Source organism: Budorcas taxicolor, chromosome 10, assembly GCF_023091745.1.
Source record: "Budorcas taxicolor isolate Tak-1 chromosome 10, Takin1.1, whole genome shotgun sequence".
Taxonomy (NCBI): domain Eukaryota; kingdom Metazoa; phylum Chordata; class Mammalia; order Artiodactyla; family Bovidae; genus Budorcas; species Budorcas taxicolor.
This window is the reverse complement of record NC_068919.1, coordinates 83,455,358-83,477,941: the sequence shown is the minus strand read 5'-3', so window position 1 is coordinate 83,477,941 and position 22,584 is coordinate 83,455,358. Positions and strand designations below refer to the sequence as shown.

Below are 22,584 nucleotides of genomic sequence, written 5' to 3'. Positions count from 1 at the left end.
GGTTTTCCTTTACTATTATCTATATCTAGCTGTCTAAAATATTTTAAATCAAAGGTAAAACTAAAAGAAGGCAATGTAGAAAAGAATATGGATGCTCTTGTTTCTGTTTTCACTCCATTATTGTTAAAAAATATTTATCCAATAAATTAAAATTAGGAGAGAAAATTTAGGGGGGAAATCCTCATGAAGAGCAACACTTATTAGCACATGGAAATTTTCACATATTGAAAATCCACAAGGATCTGGAAAGACTACCAACATGCCAGTAGAAAAATGGGAGTTGAGAGACAGAAGATGTGGGAAAGATAAGAGCTAGATAGAAACACTTTAAATCAACACTGGTTGAATCGATCTGCCCTTAAGTCATTTCAAAAATCAGAGAGAGAAAAAAAAAAAATCAGAGAGAAAAGAACACCACTAGAGGACAGTAACCAAAAGATTTTATAACAAATAAGTTGTCATAACAGATGACCCTCACCTGATTTAACATTAATATTCCAAATTTTAAATATTTCAATTTCCAGAAAATAAAGAATTCACTGCATCCAAAAATAATACTTTTCTTGCTGGTAGTCAAGCGATGGGATCTCCTCCTTTTCATACAAAGCTAATCTCACTACCCATGCTCAGCATTCTACTGCTTCCTCCTACCTCTCCTGGAGCCTCATCAATTACCCACTCTTTCTGTTCACGGCGTCTCTAATGGGCTCTTTCCCCTTAACACAAAACCACCCTCTAATATCTCAAATCTTAAAAGTTAACTTTTTAATCTACTTTATGTCCTTCTCTTTTTCCTTCCCATAGCAAGATAACTTTTAGAAAGTATACTTCCTCAACTAGACTCATCCTTGCAGTGATATCTTAACCTGCTACAGCCTGGCTTTCCATTCCCTCTCCAAGGAACATGTCCTGCCTAGGGCAATAATGTCTTCACCGATCCTATGGCACTGGTGGTGGTTTAGTCCGACTCTTGCAACTCCATGGACTGTAGCCTGCCAGGCTCCTCTGTCCATGTAATTCTCCAGGCAAGAATATTGGGGTGGGTTGCCATTTCCTTCTCCAGGGTATGTTCCCGACCCAGGAATTGAACTCGGGTCTTCGGCACTACAGGTAGATTCTTTACCAATGGAGCTATGAGGGAAGCCTATCTTATTGGGATGGTCCCTATATCACTAGCCTCTTAGAAGCATTTGTCAACTTGACCACTCCCTTGGGTTCTATGCCTGCACTTCACGCCAGTATTCCTCCTATTGCTCTAGCCTCTCTTTATTCCCTCCTCCACAGGCTCTCCTGCCTCACCCTGTACCTTGAATAGGTACCTTAAGTTCCATGCGGTTCTGTCTTGGCCTCCTTTCCTTCTCACTCTCACTCTATGGGTGTTCATATCTGTTCTTATGACTTAAACTATCGGTGCAGGTAATTGACAGTCCAGTGGTTAGGACACCATGCTCTCAATGCTGAGGACCCAGGTTCAATTCCTGGTTGGGGAACTAAGATACCACAGGCTGCACTGCACAGCCAAAAAATTAAACAAATAAACTACCAATGCACTTATGACTCCCGTGGTTGCCTTTCGCCATGACTCCTCTAATTTTTACAGTTACCACAGTTTACAGTCAGTTATAAAGTCAGTTATCCCATTCCACCAGTACCACAGAGCAGGCTAAGTTCTTTTAAGTCTTGTTTATCTTATCTTTGATGGCACTAATTTTTACCTGGTAACATGAGCCGACTGCATTCTGAGGCTTCAGTCACTGGAAGTAGGGACAAGCAAGTTATGTCTTTAGCTTCTGATTCTACTAACCCCTGTCCTAGGGGGATGGACGTATTCTGAACAAACTGTACCAGGAGCTGGAGGGGAAGGTGGGGATGTGGAGACAACAAATAATACAGGTTGTCAGAAATATATCTAAACTTCTGAATTTACCAAAAGGAGACTATGTACTGATAATTAAGTCTTGATTGCTCACTACTATCCACCTTATTCATAGAAAAATCAGATTAACTACAAAATATTATGTTATTTTTATCAAATGTTCTATTCTAGACAAAAATTGAATGATATGGAAAGTAATAACCTTTCACAAAACAGAGAAATGATAAAAATAATTATAATTATAAATGATGGCTATTACAAATTCAACTGCAACAATGTGTATGATTATAATATACCTTATAAAGCACTTTTCTGTGTATTGGCTCTTTTAATCCTCACTGAACTCAGTAAAATTGCATGTATTTTAAAGGTAATAAATCAAGATGAAGACACTAAGTCACTAGTCCAAGGTCACATTCATACTTAGGTAACATGATTCCAAATTTAGCTATCTTTCTACTAAACAACACAAATATTCTAAAATTAGAATGAGAAAAATGAATAAAAATTGTTTAAATCCCTTAATCACATTTAAAAAGAAAACTTATTAATATATACAATTATATAATCAATATAATTATATTCATACAAAATTAATTAACATGGTTTGTGGTAGTAAAGATTTACATATGTGTACATATATATGCCATATAAAAATAAATTTTGTCATATTATCTAAATGTATAATAATTTATACTTATTTAAATAACAAATGTGAAAGTGAAAGCCTCCCAGTCATGTCCAACTCTTTGCAACCCCATGGACAATACAGTCCATGGAATTCTCCACGCCAGAATACTGGAGTGGGTAGCCTTTCCCTTCTCCAGGGGATCTTCCCAACCCAGGGATCAAACCCAGGTCTTCCACATTGCAGGTGGATTCTTTACCAGCTGAACCACAAGGGAAGCCCCAAAACTAACAAATATAAAAAGTCATAAAAGGTAAGAACTGAAGTTTTAAATTTTTGAGTAACAGAAAACTAACAAACTAGTATTTATAACCAGAACCATATGACCTACAAAACTTAAAATATTTACTACCTGGCCCATTACAAAAAACATTTGCTGACTCTTGAACTAAGAACAAACTCTCTAACACAGCCCACCAAAAGAAAAAGAAACCAGTTGTCTGGGCTCACCTCTGGTTTGGATTCTAACTCATCTGATAACATTGATTCAGCTTCCAAATTCTGTAGCTGTTCAGGGGACAGGTTAAAATCTTAATTCAGAGTCAATGACACCTTCCTGTTGTGCTCATATTCCTCTAGGAAGTGATATGCTTTTCCTGTAAGATGCTGTGCTGGCTGGGTAATCAATGTCGCCTAAAAAAGGAAAAACAGGAGAGAGAAACTTCAGAGCAGCAGGAAAACATAGCTAAAAAAACAAAGCCACTTCTTTATATACCCCCAAATCACAACAGCAAGTAAAGAATTCAGCCCCAAACACTTGTTTTAAAATAGAACAAGCCCAACATGTATCAAAACCCATAAAAAGTCATACTTTGACGTAGAATTTCTACTAAGAATCTATTCTAAGAACACAGAGAACAGACTTGTGGTTGCCAAGGGAGAAGTAGGTAGGGGAGAAATGGATTGGGATTAGCAGATGCAAATGATTATATACAGAATGGATAAACAACAAGGTCCTACTGTATAGCACAAAACTACATTCAATATCCTGTAATAAACCACAGTGGAAAAGAATATGAACACATGTGTTCATATATATACATATATATACACATATATACATGTGTTATATATATATATATAAAACGAGTCATTATGCTGTACAGCAGAAACACAACACTGTAAATCAACTATACTTCAATAAAATAAATTTTAAAATAAAAAATAAGCAAGGTTTCAAATATGGAAAAAGCTGTATGCCCAAAGAATTTCACCTTATCATCTGTGATAATAAATAACACTATAAGCAACATATAAATACACATATATATTCAAGTAATGGCTGAATATGGTATGACACTGTCACTTAAAAATAATTATCAAAACAAAGCAACAACAAAAAATGTTAATGACATTAAATTACAAAAACAAAATACAAAGTGATACATTTGCTGTCATTAAAACCAGTTACGACATGCACAGGAAAAAGTAAAAGGAAATTCATACAGCCATGATAGTCGCTGTACTGGGTGGGTGGTGGTAGGCTGGTGTAACATTTTTCTTAATTTCTCAATTTTGTATAAAAGATTGTTATACAGTCAAAATTTGAACAGTGTTTCCCAAAAAAACAGAACTCTTGGGACCCTCATGAAGCTGTTTCCCCCACTTAAATTCTTACTTTCTTCATGACTATCTTCAGTGTTGTGTTTGGATTTCTTTTTCATTTTTTGTGTGTATTTATCTATTATAGATTTTTGGTGTGCAATTACCATGAGGTTTGTTTTCATTTTGCTTTTTGGCTGTGCTGGGTCTTTGCTGCAGTGTGCAAGCTCTGCGCCGCAGCGCACAGCCTTCTCTAGTTGTAGCACATGGCTTAGCTGTGTCACGGCTTGTGGGATCTCAGTTCTTGGACCAGTGATCAAACCTGCATCCTCTGCTTTGGAAGGCAGATTCTCAGCCAACTGACCACCAAGAAAGTCCCTACCATGAGGTTTTGGTATAGTAGTCTCTCTCTCTCTACACACACACACACACACACTCTCTATCTACACACACACACACACACACACACACACACACACACACACACACACACACACACACGATTCCATTATCTTAATTTCAAATGCATTTTAGATATCCTGCATTTTTACTCTCCTCCTCTCACGATTACTGGTTTCAATATCGTATTTTACATCTAATTGTTTTGTGTATCCCTTAACTGCTTATTGTGGATACAGATAATTTCTTTTTTAACTTCCCTACTAGTCTGTGTGTAGATGATTTCCTACCATTACTGGATGTTTGCCTTTACGAGTGAGCTTTCGTATTTCGTAATTTTCTTTTTTCTAGTTATGGCTCTTTCTTTTCCACCTAGACAAGTTTCTTTAGCGTTTGGTGTAGCCTGGTTTGGTGGTGATGAATCACTTTAGCTTTTGCTTGCCTATAAAGTTGGAATTCTCCATCAAATCTGAACAAGAACCTTGCTGGGTAGAGGATTCTTGTTTGCAGTTTCTTCCTTTTATTCACTTAATATGTATCATGCCACTCCCTTCTGGCCAGCAGAGTTTCTACTGAAAAATCAGCTGGTAACATTTGGGAGTTTCTTTGTATGTTGTTGCTTAGCCCTTGTTGCTTTCAATATTTTGTTTACCTTCACTTTTTGTCATTTTGATTACTATGTGTCTTGGCATCTTCCTCCTTGGGTTAATCCTGTATGAGACTCTGCACTTCCTGGACTTGGGTGACTGCTTCCTTTCCCATTAGGAAGTTTTCAGCTATTATCTCTTCAGGTATTTTCTCAGGCCCTTTCTCTCTTCTCCTTCTGGGACCCCTATAATGGGAATGTTAGTGTGTCAGATGTTGTCCCAAAGGTCTCTTAAAACTAGCCTCATTTTTTTTTCATTCTTTTTTTCTGTTCTGCAGCAGTGATTTCCACCACTTTCTTCCAGCTCCCTGATCCATCCCGCCTCATTTATTCTGCTACAGATTTCCTTCTAGTGTGTTTTTCATTTCAGTTATTGTCTTCTACAACTCTGGCTGGCTGGTCTTTATATTTTCTAACTCTGTTAAAAACTTCTTGTAACTTCTCACTCTGTGCATCTATTCTTTCCCTGAGGTCTTCCATTATCTTTACAGTCATTACTCTAAACTCTTTCTTGGGCAGACTGCTTCCTTTTTCCACTTCACTTAGTTGATGTTTGGGGGTTTCATCTTGTTCCTGTCTGGAAAATTATTTTTGCCATCTCATTTTGTCTAAATTTCTGTTTGAATTTTTGTGTATGTGGTAGGTTAGTTATGTTTCTCAGCCTTGGAAAAGTGGCCCTTTGCAGGGGATGTCCTCTGTGTCCCAGCAGTACACTCTCTTGTCACCCGAGGGCCAGCACCCATCTGGTCCCAGAGCAGGTTCTGATAAGTATTTGCAGACTCAGTTCCACAGAATGTGGGGTTGTAGTTTTCTTGCTTCTGGTGTCACCCTGCTTATTTAACTTATATGCAGAGTACATCATGAGAAACGCTGGACTGGAAGAAACACAAGCTAGAATCAAGATTGCCGGGAAAAATATCAATAACCTCAGATATGCAGATGATACCACCCTTCATGGCAGAAAGTGAAGAGGAACTAAAAAGCCTCTTGATGAAAGTGAAAGAGGAGAGCGAAAAAGTTGGCTTAAAGCTCAACATTCAGAAAACGAAGATCATGGCATCCGGTCCCATCATTTCATGGCAAATAGATGGGGAAACAGTGGAAACAGGGTCAGACTTTATTTTTGGGGGCTCCAAAATCACTGCAGATGGTGATTGCAGCCATGAAATTAAAAGACGCTTACTCCTTGGAAGAAAAGTTATGACCAATCTAGATAGCATATTCAAAAGCAGAGACATTACTTTGCCGACTAAGGTCCGTCTAGTCAAGGCTATGGTTTTTCCTGTGGTCATGTATGGATGTGAGAGTTGGACTCTGAAGAAGGCTGAGCACCGAAGAATTGATGGTTTTGAACTGTGGTGTTGGAGAAGACTCTTGAGAGTCCCTTGGACTGCAAGGAGATCCAACCAGTCCATTCTGAAGGAGATCAGCCCTGGGATTTCTTTGGAAGGAATGATGCTAAAGCTGAAACTCCAGTACTTTGGCCACTTCATGTGAAGAATTAACTCATTGGAAAAGACTCTGATGCTGGGAGGGATTAGGGGCAGGAGGAGAAGGGGATGACAGAGGATGAGATGGCTGGATGGCATCACTGACTCAATGGACGTGAGTCTGAGTGAACTCCGGGAGTTGGTGATGGACAGGGAAGCCTGGTGTGCTGTGATTCATGGAGTCACAAAGAGTTGGACACGACTGAGAGACTGAACTGAACTGGTGTCTACCTGGTGGGCAGGGCTGAGTCAAGGGGCAAGGTGGCTGTGGGATCAGGAAGTCTTCCTATCTGCTGATACGTGGGCCTGTGCTCCTGCCCTGTTGCTTGGCATGAGGCATCCCAGGATGATAGGCTGTTGGGTGGGGCCAGGTCTTGGTGGTAATGACCCAAGCAAGATGTCAGCTGCCAGCAAGAGTTCACACAGATGAATATGCCCCTATATCTCTGCCAACAGTGTTGACCTCCTCAGGGTCAGCTGCAGTCATTGCCCGCTTCCCAGAGAGACCCTCCAAGACCAACAGGTAGGTCTGGTCCAGGTTCCTAAGAAGTCACTGCTTCTGCCCTAGGTTCTGGTGCATGTGAGACCTTATATGCACCCTCCAAGAGTGGAGTCTCTTGTTTCCCTCAGTGCTGTGGAGCTCCAGAAATGAAGACCCTAATGCTCCAGGTGCTCCCCCTTCAGATGCCAGATCCCCAGGATGGGTAGCCTAACTTGGAGCTCAGAACTCTTACTCCTGTGGGAGAACTTCTGCAATATAATTATTCTCCAGTTTGTGGGCTGCTGTTCTGGGGAGTATAGGATTTGATTATATCAAGAGTGTGCCTCTCCTATCGTCTTGTGGCTTCTTCCTTGTCTTTGGATGTAAAATATCTTTTTGGTAGGTTCCAGTCTTTTTCACTGATGATTGTTCAGCAGTGAGTTGTGATTTTGGTGTGTTCATGAGAGGGGGTGAACTCAAGGTCCTTCTATCGTGCCATCTTATCTCCCATCCTCTAAATTCTTATTTTCTTAAAACTTAACTTTTCTTTCAGATTTTGGCAAATAAGTCTGCTTTATTTTGTACAATTTTTGCTAAAATTGGGAGCACTATTATATACAAAGTAAGCATATAGTATAAAATATATCAAGGATGGGAGTTTTCAATACATACCAAGGTAGAATGGAAAGTCAGAACAAGAAAGACTTACTCTACAAAAAAAGGCATTTAGAAGTACGTAAATAAATGTTTATTGCCCTGTTGGATCAGTCCTCTTCCCATTGCTGGCTTCCAGAAATCCTCATTTTCATCATAAAAAAAACTTATAAAATGTAAATGAAAAGGTTTGCTTTACATTTATCACATAAAATTAGGTGTCGTAAATCTGACTTTTCCCTTTACATGTTTTTCGCACTTGAACACTATAACTGCTCAATGTAGTTTACCAATCCCTCTTTTCACAGAAGAAGGAACCAAGGTTTAGTACAATTATTTGTCCAAATTATTAAGCTGCAGAGCCAGCATTCCCACCCAGAGTAAGTTAGCAAAAGTAGTAATTAAATCCCTCTAGGTCTGGTCTTGAATCTTCAGGATTTAAGAATTCCTTTTCCCCAATCTCAGCTCATTTCAAGAAGCCAAAAAATTATCAAATGTTTGCTTAGGTTATCCTTAGAGTTCCTCCAACTTTAAGATTTTAGGATTGTAAAATCTCTAAGAAACTAGACAACTATTTACTGTCCTTTATATTTGTTAGTTTTCTTAGAAACTGATGGTACTGGCTCCATTTCTGATATCCTTACTAATAAAAAATTTTTAAAAATTAAGCATATGAATATGTATACCAAACAAGGGGAAAAAATCAGATATACTAGATTTTAGACAATTTTACAAATCTGTTATAATAATTTAGAGAAGGGAGCTGCCACATCTCTTATAGTTTAAGAGCCATCTCTAGATCACCATTTCTCAAGGGTTCATGGTTATCTGTGACATTTCATTTTAGTGTTTTCATTTCAATGATTATTTTAAAAGAATTAACACCTATGCGTTTTCTGGAACAAATTAGTATCCATATTATAACTGAGTTCTGTGTTTTTCCAGTAGTCATGTATGAATGTGAGAGCTGGACAATAAAAAAGGCTGAGTGCAGAAGCATTGATGCTTTTGAACTGTGGTGCTAGAGAAGACTCTTGAGAGTCCCTTGAACAGCAAGATCAAACCAGTCAATCCTAAAGGAAATCAACTCTGAATATTCACTGGAAGGACTGATGCTGAAGCTGAAGCTCCAATACTTTGGCCACCTGATGCAAAAAGCCAACTCACTGGAAAAGAGCCTGATGTTGGAGAAGATTGAGGGCAGAAGCAGAAGGGGCGACAGAATGAGATGGTTGAATGGCATCACTGACTCAATGGACATGAGTTTGAGTAAATTCCGGGAGCTGGCAATGGACAGGGAAGCCTGGCGTGCTGTAGTCCATGGGGTTGCAAAGAGTTGGACACAATTGAGCGACTGAACAACAACTGAGTTCTACCATACAATTTGTTGCCCAGTTTGTGGTTTGTATGTTTGCTGTATAAATAAAAGAAAGACAAGTAGGTTGCAATACAACAGGCAGATGACCTCAAAAGAATCTGTACTGGAGCACTTAGTACCTTATCAAGTGTACTGGATGGATCTCATCTTTAACACAGCATCCTGCTATGTACATTGAGCTATTTCTAGTCCCAATTCAAATTACCCATTTAAGAGATTTCAAGCACAATTCAAATGTTTTTTGACATAACAGCTTCACTGAGAGGTAATTCACATATCATACAATTCACTCCAAGAGTACAACTAACTTTTTTAGTATATTCAGTTATATGACCGTAACCATGATCAATTTTACAACAATTTCATCACCCCTCAAAGGAAACCCATTAGTAATCCCTCCCCAATTCCTCCCCAAACTTCCCCTGACCAAGCCTAGGCAACCACTGATCTATTTTTTGTCTCTATGGATTTACCTATTCTGAATATTTCATATAAATGGAATCATACATGTAATCTTTTGTGCTTGGTTGCTTTCACTTAGCATAATGTTTCCAATGTTAACCCGTGTTACAGAATGTATCAGTACTTAATTTCTTTTTACATTATTCTATTGGATGGATATATTATACGTTTTATTCATCCATTTTTCAGTTGATGGTCATTTGGGTTGTTTTCCAATTTGGCTATCATCAATAATGTTGCTAAGAAGATTCATATGGAAAAATTTTGTGTGAACGTGTTTTTATTCTTTTGGGTATACGTTTAAGAATAGAACTGATAAGATGATACAGTAACTGTGTTTACCCTCTTGAAGAATTACCAGGCTATCTTCCAAAGTGGCCGCACCACTTTACAATCCCACCAGTAGTGCAAGAGGTATCCAATTTCTCCCTATCCTCACTTTTTAAAATTACATCTTTTTAAAGACAGCCCATCCTAGTAGGTATGAAGTGGTAATTCATTGCAGTTTTGAGCTGCATAACCTGATGGCTAATAACGTTGAGCATCTTTTCATGTACTTATATGCCATTTGTACATCATTTTTGGAGAAATGCTTATTCAGATCATTGGCCCATTTTTAAATTTAGTTGTCTTTTTATTATTGAGTTGTAAGAATTTTTTACATATTCCAGATACAAGTCTCTTACCAGCTAAAAGATCTGCATAAATTTTCCTTCCATTCTGTGTTATTTTCTTCTGAATAAGGCAACTCAAACTCTAATAAGTAACCAAATAATACCTCACTGAAATTGGCGTTCAAGGACTTCTGGTCAGTTTTAGATGAATATGAGATCTGATTATCATAAACTGCTTCACAATGCCTTCACATTATAAACACTACCTTGTATGATATTCTCTACACTGCTATTATTAAAGCTAAAATATAGTCATAGATTATGTATATTAGTGAATCCAAAGCTAAATCTTTCCACTATTCAGTTCAATATTTAGTTCAGTTTAGTCACTCAGTTGTGTCTGACTCTTTGCAACCCCACAGACTGCAGCACACCAGGACTCCCTGTCCATCACCAACTCCCGGAGCTTACTCAAACTCATGTCCATCGAGTCGGTGATGCCATCCAACCATCTCATCCTCTGTCGTCCCCTTCTCCTCCTGTCTTCACTCTTTCCCAGCATCAAGTATTATGCTCAATATTATTTCATTTCAGTAAAACAACATCTCTACTACATAATATGAATTTTAATTTAATTTGGATTTTCTTAGGTTTTACTGTGGTTAACATCTATATACTTACTCATAAGGGCTTCCCTGGTGGCTCAGAGTAAAGAATCCACCTGCCAATGCAGGAGATGCAGTTTCAATCCCTGGGTCGGGAGGATCCCCTGGAGGAAGAAATGGCAACCCATTCCAGTATTCTTGCTTGGGAAATCCCATGGACAGAGGAGCCTGGTGGGCTACAGTCCACGGGATCGCAAAAGTTGGACATGGCTTAGAGACTAAACAACAACTTACAAATAAAAATATAAATCCGTTATAACAATGGACATAACACTGACAACCTAAATTGTACTAAATATCTGGTTCCTACCTACTTAATACATGGCCATCAAGATACATGAGATTGCTTAAGAAAACGATCTTGCTTCAGCATATGTATTTTTAAAATTCCACTGACCTTACCATTGCTATTACTGAATTATCTGTAAATTTGTTTTGATTTTATAGTTAAGGGCCATCAGGTTCAATATAGGAGGGATAAGGATTACTTAGCTTTTTGTTTGAATACATTTAGAGTAATTACAATAAAAATAATTTACAAGTGTGAGGTGGGGGGAGTGTCCAATGTTTTTCCTTCAAATGCAATTTACTTGACACTAGAGTGAAAGGCAACTCACTCCAGTATTCTTGCCTGGGGAATCCCATGGACAGAGGAGTCTGGTGGGCTACATTCCATAGGATCACAAACAGTAAGACACAACAGAAGTGAGTTAGCATGCATGCAGAGTGAAAGGCATAGCTCTACTCAAAGAGAAGCTATTCTCAAGATAATTATGGGTCTCAGAGGAAATTTCTTCTCAGGATTTCTTATGCTGTTAATTAAGATACGAGATTAGAGATGCAACACCAAGTAGTATCCTGTGATTAAAGGATCACTCAGCATCCTTGGAGAAGGAAATGGCAACCCACTCCAGTGTTCTTGCCTGGAGAATCCCAGGGATGGAGGAGCCTGGTGGACTGCTATCTATGGGGTTGCACAGAGTCGGACACGACTGAAGCGACTCAGCAGCAGCAGCAACATCCTTTAATGTGGACAATCATTTGTTCATTCTCATTTTCTACCTTTACCTGGTGGACTGGTAAAATCTGTATTCTTATTTCCTTTTGAACAGAAAAATTACTAATTTAGTATCATAAATAATAAAAGAGATAATGGTACTTAATTGTCAGCAACAAAGGCCAGGCACATCAAATCATATTTTCCAAAAATCATACATAAAGAATCTTGGCTCTGGATAAAGAGTTTATAACAAAACAAACTGATCTCAGAAACCCAAGGATTGGTCTAATAGTACTTTTCAGACCCTTTTGCCCTCTATCTTGGGTAACAACTAAATTTTACTGCCTCTATGGTTCCCTATGGCCATCAAAGCATACTGCTTAAAGAAAATAATCTTGGTCTGGCACATATTGTATTTTTAGAAGCCCATTCATTGATTCTGCCACTGTTATTATTGAATATATTATCCTATAGTAAGCCTAAGAGTTAAAAAGAATGCAGGCAACACAAACTTTTGCACAAACCAAAGCAAAAAACCTAAGAAGCTCTGAAATGTTCTGGGAACAAGTAGTGAGAGAACTTCTAACAACAGCAAAGTAGATTAAGGACAACAGCAATCTCTATGATCAGGACCATATGGAGAACAACTTTCCCTCTGCTTTTAGCCAAATAAATCCTAGGAACTGAAAAGTTTGATAAACTGTATTCTTTTTCTACAGTACACTTAACATCATCCAGCAAATTATGCATTAATACTAAGAAGCTAAGTTTAATAAAAAAAAAGTTGAGGTGTTTTTAATTAAAAATCCAAGGTGTCTAAAGCAGGAACATAAATTCTGCCTCTGTTTCTCTGGTTGAGACCTGGGCAAGCTACTCATCTTCTTGGCCCTAGGAAACTCCTCTGAAATACCCAAATGAAACAGATATACCCTAAGCTTACTTACATATCAGTTAACAGAAATAATGATAAAATTCTTCAGAAGCAAAGTTTTACATAAATGCTTAAGAAACAAGCAAATCTATCAAATCCTTTCAGTTCAGTTCAGTTGCTCAGTCGTGTCCAACTCTTTGAGACCCCATGAATCGCAGCACGCCAGGCCTGCCTGTTCATCACCAACTCCCGGAGTCCACTCAAACTCATGTCCATCAAGTCGGTGATGCCATCCAGCCATCTCATCCTCTGCCGTCCCCTTTTCCTCCTGCCCTCAATACCTCCCAGCATCACAGTTTTTTCCAATGAGTCAACTCTTCGCGTGAGGTGGCCAAAGTACTAGAGTTTCAGCTTTAGTATCATTCTTTCCAAAGAAATCCCAGGGCTGATCTCCTTCAGAATGGACTGGCTGGATCTCCTTGCAGTCCAAGGGACTCTCAAGAGTCTTCTCCAACACCACAGTTCAAAACCATCAATTCTTCGGCGCTCAGCTTTCTTCACAGTCCAACTCTCACATCCATACATGACCACCGGAAAAACCATAGCCTTGACTAGATGGACCTTTGTTGGCAAAGTAATGTCTCTGCTTTTGAATATGCTATCTAGGTTGGTCATAACTTTCCTTCCAAGGAGTAAGCATCTTTAAATTTCATGGCTGCAATCACCATCTGCAGTGATTTTGGAGTCCAAAAAAATAAAGTCTGACACTGTTTACACTGTTTCCCCATCTATTTCTCATGAAGTGATGGGACTGGATGCCACGATCTTCGCTTTCTGAATGTTGAGCTTTAAGCCAACTTTTCACTCTCCTCTTTAACTTTCATCAACAGGCTTTTTAGTTCCTCTTCACTTTCTGCCATAAGGATGGTGTCATCTGCATATCTGAGGTGATTGATGTTTCTCCTGACAATCTTGATTCCAGCTTGTGTTTCTTCTAGCCCAGCGTTTCTCATGATGTACTCTGCATATAAGTTAAATAAGCAGGGTGACAATATACAGCCTTGACGTACTCCTTTTCCTATTTGGAACCAGTCTGCTGTTCCATGTCCAATTCTAACTGTTGCTTCCTGACCTGCATACAGATTTCTCAAGAGGCAGGTCAGGTGGTCTGGTATTCCCATCTCTTTCAGAATTTTCCACAGTTTCTTGTGATCCACACAAAGGCTTTGGCATAGTCAATAAAGCAGAAATAGATGTTTTTCTGGAACTCTCTTGCTTTTTCCATGATCCAGCGGATGTTGGCAATTTGATCTCTGGTTCCTTTGGTTTTTCTAAAACTAGCTTGAACATCTGGAAGTTCACAGTTCACGTATTGCTGAAGCCTGGCTTGGAGAATTTTGAGCATTACTTCACTAGCGGGTGAGATGAGTGCAATTGTGTGGTAGTTTGAGCATTCTTTGGCATTGCCTTTCTTTGGGATTGGAATGAAAACTGACCTTTTCCAGTCCTGTGGCCATTGCTGAGTTTTCCAAATTTGCTGGCATATTGAGGGCAGCACTTTCACAGCACCATCTTTCATGATTTGAAATAGCTCAACTGGAATTCCATCACCTCCACTAGCTTTGTTCATAGTGATGCTTCCTAAGGCCCACTTGACTTCACATTCCAGGATGTCTGGCTCTTAGTGAGTGATCACACCATCATGATTATCTGGGTCTTGGAAGATCTTTTCTGTACTGTTCTTCTGTGTATTCTTGCCACCTCTTCTTAATATCTTCTGCTTCTGTTGGGTCCATACCATTTCTGTCCTTTATCGAGCCCATCTTTGCATGAAATGTTCCCTTGGTATCTCTAATTTTCTTGAAGAGATCTCTAGTCTTTCCCATTCTGTTGTTTTCCTCTATTTCTTTGCACTGATCACTGAGGAAGGCTTTCTTATCTCTCCTTGCTATTCTTTGGAACTCTGCATTCAAATGGGAATATCTTTTAAACTTTTCTCCTTTCCTTTTTGCTTCTCTTCTTTTCACAGCTATTTGTAAGGTCTCCTCAGACAGCCATTTTACTTTTTTGCATTTCTTTTCCATGGGGATGTTCTTGATCCCTGTCTCCTGTACAATGTCATGAATCTCCATCCATAGTTTATCAAGTACTCTATCAGATCTAGGCCCTTAAATCTATTTCTCACTTCTACTGTATAATCATAAGGGATTTGATTTAGGTCATACCTGAATGGTCTAGTGGTTTCAAACTTCCCTAAACATCTGCAAAGGAAAATATTACACACTAGGCACCAATCAGCAAAGAAAGACAAAATGTCTTTATAATTAACCTGTTTTTGGTCCCACACCTCAGTGAAGAACTCTCATATGCTAGACAGGAATTAGTGGTAACACCATTTCCCAGAGTAGATATGGCCTAAAACCAATGCAGGCTACATGGAGAAATACTGGGAGGGAAAACCAGACCAAAGTAAACTAATCAAGCAATTAGGGAACAGAGCTGATACAGGTCTCCTGCCTCAGTCCTGACTGCCATACAGAAGGGCATGTATTCCAAACGGAAAGATGACCAGGAGCTTTTAATACTCTGCATCATGAAAGAAACAGAACATCATTGTGCCGGCCTCCAAAAAGCAATGTGATTCCACTCTAGAATACAAAGCCCAGAATACCAGTGTTGTTCTTATCCTCCTGAGGGAGGCAGAAAATGCCTTGACCTTAACTCGGTTTGGTAAAGCAGGGTAAGAGGGAGAGAGGATGAGAAAAAACAGAAGAAACTGCAAAACACTGTGCTCCCTCAACTGGTCACTCCTCACAAAGGTTAAAATAAAGCACAAAAGTTCAACGGAGAGGAGTAATCTCTCTCCCCATGTGCCAATCTGCTTCTTAGCTCCCTCCACTTCTACCTGTGGCTGACCACAGATACAGAAGGGAACAATACTCAGTAATACTTAAAAAACAAAAAATTCTACTAATGCTAATGAATTACAAAGACCAAAGTTTATAAAGTTTATAAAAGAGCAGTTGAAGTTTTGGTATAAAATGGTAAAGAAACAGAAAAATCAAGTAACTTTTTAATATCATATCTAGTATAAGATATAGCATGAGAGTTAATTAAATGTTAATGATAAAGTGGTAATGAGGACTGATCAAAGACATCAAGAACACAGAACGGTGAAGCCAGAATGAATTTCAGAAACTGTAACGTTCATCCTGGGCGTTCCTTCTTCTCTTCCTGGGATGTTCTGGGGTGTCCCATTCCTATGGCCCTGATTTTTATTCCAGTCACCTCCCCATTTCTCTGCAATCCTTCAGAGACAAATTTAAAGCCAATGATCTTCATGCTGCCAAATTTAATGGATGCTTTACTGTTTTCATCTTACTTAAACTTTGCAAAGGACAACTATTATTTTTGATTGTTCCACATTCATTCCCCCTGTTTAGGTGACAAGATCCACATTTTGTTTGGGGATCTACCCCTCCCTCACTGTATACATTCTTGGTGGGACTGTAGAATAAGGTGTTCTTTCCGATCTTAATCAACTGTTGGGCAGTCAACTGATTTGTTCATCAGATACTTTAACTTAGAACATGAACTCTAAAAGAAGTAACTAACTAAAAGGTGAAAACTGCTATAGCAACCTGTTCATTCCAGTACTGCAATCATCAGTCTTCCCCTGGGGATGCTCAGATTTCTGTCCTTTTCAAAGCCAGGGCCTTCAGCATTTCCTTTGATCCTGTGAGCTGCCCACATCCTTGTTATAAATTCCTCTTCTCCTCAAGTAAACTGGTCACTTGCAATCAGAGTCAGAACTGATATTTTCCCTTAGAAGCATTGCCTCCTTCCACAAACACTTTACTTACTCTCTTTTGCCTCTAAGATTCTCATTTTAATCCTACCTCATTGGCCACTCCTCCAGTCTTCTCTGATAACTCCTATATTCTTCCTCCACTCACCTTCTAAATACTAATGTTCCTCAGGAGTTTGCAGGCCCTCTTCTCTTACTACATTATATTCTCTTCCTAGTGTGAACACATGGCTTTAAATGACATGGTCTCCAAAATTTTAACCTATAGCCTAGATATCTCCTCTGAGCTACAAACTTGTACATATAATTGCTTATTTGACATCTCTACCTGATGTTTTAATATCTCAAATTTAACATATTCAAAATGAATTCTCTCCAACCCTGTTTCCCATCGTCCTCTGCCAGCCCCTCTGACCACAACCCTCGCCACTCAAGGGAAGGCCATCATTCACCCCATTTAGAAGTTACTTTTATAACTTCTTTCCTTTGCTCCCAGTATGCAGTCCAGCTACAAGTCTGGACTTGAGTCCATCTCTAACCCACCTACTTCTACTGCCTCTACTCGACTCCAGGCCAACTCTTGCCTTAAAGTACCGTTACTGCCTCCTAACTGGTCTCCCTGCTTCTATTCTTTGCCTCCCTTCATTCTGTTCTCTTCGCATCATTCAATATCATCTTAAACTATGAATTTTCACATTTTCTTCATGTGGCTTCCCAATATATCTGGAAAAAATCCAAAATCCTTATCCAGGCCTATAAGGACCTACGTGATCCATTCCTGCCTCTCCAAAGACATTCCAGAGTTGTTCTCTATTACTTACCAAGCTCCACCAAATGGCTCTCCCTTAGTTCCTTGAACACATTTAGCTCTTTCCTACGCTAGCGATTTGCACATGTCATTTCCTCTACCCAGGAATGCTTTCTCTTCTATTGGTTAGCTGTTTTTTCATTCTTCAGGGCTCTGTTCAGCCATCAACTCACATAACAAGGTTATGTATGCCTGATCACTTTATCCCAGGAAGGTTCCCCATAACCCCAGTTTTACTTTCTATCCATCCCTACTGTCTCCATTACAGCACCCATCACAATTTCTAATTCTTTTGTTTTTATATAGTATTCACTTTTTGTCTAGCTGTCATAAAAAAGGGCAAGCTTGTTTACAAATTGTAAGCTCCATAAACAAGGACAAGAACTAGTCTGTCTTGTTCACTACTTTATCTCCTAGCACCCAGAACCCATCACCTGGCGCCTGGCAGAGTACTGTATGTAATTCATAAGGAATTTAGGTCTCCAAGAGTCATTTCTGATACTATGAAGCTCTGCGACTGTCTTTTCTATGAGCTTTCAGGGCTTTTATGCAAGCTTCTCTGTAAGCAGCTAGTAGGCACTAAATAAACATTTGCATATTAAATGAATGACACCACAAATGATAACCAAATTTTTGTCTCTATTACTAACCTCTCTCTGAACTCCAAACTATTTCTAACTGCTTGCTAGGTATCCCCAACTGGATGTTTATCTCAATTTTAACAATGTCCAAAATCCAGACTGTCATCTTCCCCACCAAACCTGTTCTTCTTCCCGTATTATCCATTTCAGTTATCGCCCAATTTTCCTCCTATTCAGCTACAAACTCTAGGTTTTGAACAATCTCTCTCATCCTCCAAATCTAAATAATCCCAGTGGTTCTGATTCCTCCAAATTTATTCCTACCAAAATGCACTGTTTAGGTTTTTCATTATCTTTCAACTCCAACATGAAAACAAGCTTCTAACTGGCCACCTTGCCCTTAAAATTCCCCTTTCCAATCCATCTTTTATGCAGCCACTCGAGTTATCTTTCCAAAACACAGAGTTTATGTCACTTCCCTTGCCCAATGTTCAGTGCCTCAGAATTAACAGTCAAATCCCTAAGCATGGCATTTTAAATATTCAACAGTATGTCCTCAAATACACTTTCAGTTAAAGCATCCACTATACTCCTCAATGAATCCTTTTCTCCAGTACACACTGAACTGGCTACTAAATGAACACTCCAACCTATTTCAGTGTTCAAGATCTTTCCCTTGGGATAGTTCTTCAGTAATAAGACCCTCCAGTAATAAACGCTGCAATCCAGCTGTGATCTTTGAAATCCTTTCCTGTCTTCAAAATCTAACTCATATGCCATCCTCCATGAAGACTCATGTTTTCCCTCCAGTCAAAACAAATCTATCCTTCCCTGGTGTTCTCACAACACAGTTCAGCCTCTCTTTAACAATTATCTCACCCTGCTTTGGGAGTTAGTTGTCTTCCAGCATGTTTTTCTCACTAGTTAAGGTTCACTGAATTTATTCATCCTCCCACTAACTCAGCACGGTGCTTGCACAAACTAAGCATTTAGGAAATATTTGCTGAATGAATAGGTAACCTTCTTCATTTACAGGGGGTGTGGGTGGGGGTGTCAAAGCTAAAGATTAAGTAATTTGCAGAAAACGAGACCTCTACTTAGACGCAAAATTTTAAAGACTAGAACCTAAATCTTTTGAGCTTAGTTGACCTCACTATCTCATACGAAGACGGTGGAATTTTTCACTCCCTAACAATAACAAAATGCCCCTGGTTTTATTTTAAAATATTTCTTTCATCCTCTTTACAAATATGCTGCGTCGACCCTTGGGTCAAAATGAGGAGGAAGTACAAATTCTTAACTTCCAAGTTAATAATATTTAACTTTCAAATGAATCCTAAGTGCTTTTCAGAGTCCCATGAGCAAGGGGGATAAACTTTAATAAACTAATTGAATTCTTTTCTCCGAAGAGACTTCAGAGGATAAATACAACCTGCGAAACGAATACAGGCGGTAAGCACTCACAGCCCCACACCCTCGCCTTCAAATGACACGCGAAGGAGAAACCGGCGGCCCAGCCCCTCCGAGTCGGCAGTCTTTCTTCTTCTAGTCCCAGAAAGTGGACATATGGAAGAAGAGAGTAGATCTGGGGCTGAAATATCCAGGGCAGAGTCGCCCTGGCATCATTGTTCCCCGACGACAACGGCCTAGTGAAGGGCCCCAAGGCTGGCGGGCGGGCCTCACTTGCGGGTGCTGTCTGGGAGCCCCCGCCCCGGGCACTCGCTGACTCTAGCTTTCTCAGGTCGGTCTTGTCCCCATGTCCCTGGCCCCCAGACCAACTAAAGGAGCCGAAACACCGGCCCCAGAAGCCCTCAAGGAGAAAAGCCGAAGCCGTAGGGCTTCAGACCCGCCGCTCCAGATCCGGGTGGGGTGCCCCGGGGGCGGTTTCCCGGTCCTCTCCGGGGACAAAACTCGGCCCGCGCCCCCGAGAAGCCGGCGCTGACTTCCTCCCTCTCGGAGACCACCCAGCCGAGCGGGTATGGTCGGGACCACCCCAGAACTCACCTTCCAGCCCCGGGCAGCAGTCCGTCCGTCAGTCGGTCCCGAATTCTGTCCACACAGAGCGTCTTCCGGCTCCTGCCGGAAGCAGTTCGAGCGCGGGACAGGAAGTTTGGCCGCCCCCACGCACACACCCACTCGCTTGCCTCCCAGCCGCGCGACTGTATCGCCGAAGAGGGTTCCCGCCCGGTGGCCTCAGGCCTGCGCGGGCCATGCTGGTGGCGCAGGGCTTGGCTCTGGTAGGGTAGGATCTGCGCTCTCCCGCCTCCCACTCATTCCCTCTCGGCCTTTGTAGCTCCGTGGTCTGCGAAGCCCGAAAAAACGGGGTCAGTCAATTCTAGTCGTGACGTCATTGCTTCCCTGCTGCAACGGACGGGGTAGTTTTTCCTGTCAGCTGAGATCAGTACAGGTTGCAGTGGAGGCAAGCGAGAAAGAAAAGATCACTACTTAAACATTTATCACAGTTCTCTGTGATCAGTGAAGAGGACTTTGAAGCTTAAGTGCCAGAGAAGGGAACTTCCAGAATAGTTCTGCATTGCATACCGGGCGGGGTAAAAAATTGAGACTCAGGTGAATAACTTTTTTTTGGAATGTGGATTCCTTAGTCTTCGTTCTGTCAGTACATTCGGATGTAAAGAGCTCTCGGATGTCCACAGGGGGCTAGAACCCTTGAGTTTCAGGCTGGATGCCACAATTTAGAGCTTTATGTGTCTGACTTGAGTTTTTGAGATTAGTAATTTTTGAATACTTGCTGGGTCCCAAAGGATGAAGGAGAGACTCAGCTAAGATAGTGGTGTTCCAGCATGCTCAGCCATGTCCAACTCTTTTGCGACCCCATGGACTGTAGCCCCACCAGGCTTCTCCAGGCAAGAATACTGGATTGGGTTGCCAGTTCCTTTGCCAGGGGATCTTCCCCACCCAGGGATCAAACCTGCATCTCTTGCATTAGCAGCCAGTTTCTTTACCACTGAGCCACCTGGGAATAAAAGGCATTTTCTAAGTAGGGCGTTTTCAAGAATAGAGACAGAGTTGAAGAAACCAGTAGTTTCCTACACAAAGGATGGTGATTTGAAAAGAAGCAACACCTTTCAAGGGAAGGTTCATTCCTCCCTAGACAAGCCGAGTTTCTCTATCCCAGGTGCCTATGGGGTTCTTGTTCAGTTGCTCAGTTCTGTCAGATTCTGTGACCCCATGGCTGCCGCGCACCAGGCTTCCTGGTCCTTCATCTCCTGGAGTCCACTCAAACTCATGTCCATTGAGTCAGTGATGCCATCCAACCATCTCATCATCTGTTGTCCTCTTCTCCTTCTGCCTTCAATCTTTCCCAGCATCAGAGTCTTTTGCAATGAGTTGGCTCTTCACATCAGTATTAGAGCTTCAGCTTCAGCATCAGTCCTTCCAATGAATGTTCAGAGTTGATTTCCTTTAGGATTGATTGGTTTGATCTCTTTGCTGTCCAAGGGACTCTCAAGAGTCTTCCCCAGCACCACAGTTCCAAAGCGTCAATTCTTCAGCACTCAGTCTTTTTTAATTGTCCAGCTCTCACATCCTTACATGACTACTAGAAAAACCATAGCTTTGACTATACAGACCTTTGTCGAAAGAGTAAGATCTCTGCTTTTTAATATGCTGTCTAGGTTTGTCATAGCTTTTCTTCTAAGGAGCAAGCAGTATATTTACTTGGAAAGTGAAAGTGTTTGTCACTCAGTTGTGTCTGATTCTGCAATCCCATGGACTATAGCCTGCCAGGCTCCTCTGTCCATGGAATTCTCCAGGCAGAATACTGGAGTGGGTTACCATTCTCTTCTCCAGGGGAACTTCCTGACCCAGGGATCGAACCCAGGGTCTCTTGCATTGCAAGCAGATTCCTTACTGTCTGAGCCACCAGGGAAGGGCCTAGCTAGCTCAAGAGACTGGAAATAGAGATGAAGCTCTCTCTGGAGATGAAATAGAAAAGTATATCCAACAGAAAGAACTGAAGGCCACTGAGGTCAACTGGAATGACTGATTACAACACAGTTCAAATCTACACAAAAGTATACTACAGTTTGTAAACTGCTGACCATAAAGCAGCACAACACTCAAAAAAAAAAATCCTCAATTTTACTGTATTAAAGGGTTGATTACAATGAATAAAACAAATGCTCTTATCTAGAGATACATTAATAGGTGCTGAACATTCATGTTTACAACCATTTATTACTTTTGCTCAGTCAGTTCTGTCATTTTTTGAAGCTGTATTATTTAAATCTTTTTCATCACTTAAAACTTGAAGTGATGTCTATACCTATTTCTCTTGAAATCTTTGTAACTATTTGACAGTATGCACCTACTAACCTAAAATAAACATAGGCTTTTATCAATACAGATTTGGGTTTTCAGGCTATACTGTGGACTACTTGGCAAAACACAAATAGATCATCCTCTGTAGTAAGTCCCTCCATCAACCTAACCAGTCTCAGTAATTTAACTTATACTACTTCCGAAACAAAGCCTCTATTCTACTCCAAAAACTGTTCGATAAGCTCTGAATTTCCCCAAACTCCTGCACACACACACACCCTGCCATTAAGTCCCTTTTCCATCAACACAATATGGAAACACCATCCCGTTTATTCTTGCA

General features: G+C 40.3%; 1 protein-coding gene across 3 annotated transcripts in view; it reads right to left on the bottom strand.

Moving 5' to 3' along the window:
* The window catches only part of ZNF410 (zinc finger protein 410), a 43,009-nt gene extending 22,847 nt beyond the window's left edge, over positions 1-20,162 (bottom strand). Inside the window, exons 1-4 of one of the 3 annotated variants that reach the window (XM_052646504.1) lie at positions 19,968-19,999; positions 10,912-10,999; positions 3,015-3,197; positions 1,716-1,851 (exon numbers count right to left, since the gene is read on the bottom strand). In XM_052646504.1, the coding sequence (XP_052502464.1) occupies positions 1,716-1,851; positions 3,015-3,047 (169 nt within the window). In that variant the 5' untranslated portion in view covers positions 3,048-3,197; positions 10,912-10,999; positions 19,968-19,999. Of the gene's footprint in view, positions 1-1,715; positions 1,852-3,014; positions 3,198-10,911; positions 11,000-19,967 lie in introns of all 3 variants that reach the window. The other 2 variants (XM_052646505.1, XM_052646503.1) reach the window with 2 other exon arrangements.
* Between the last annotated feature and the right edge of the window lie 2,422 nt (positions 20,163-22,584).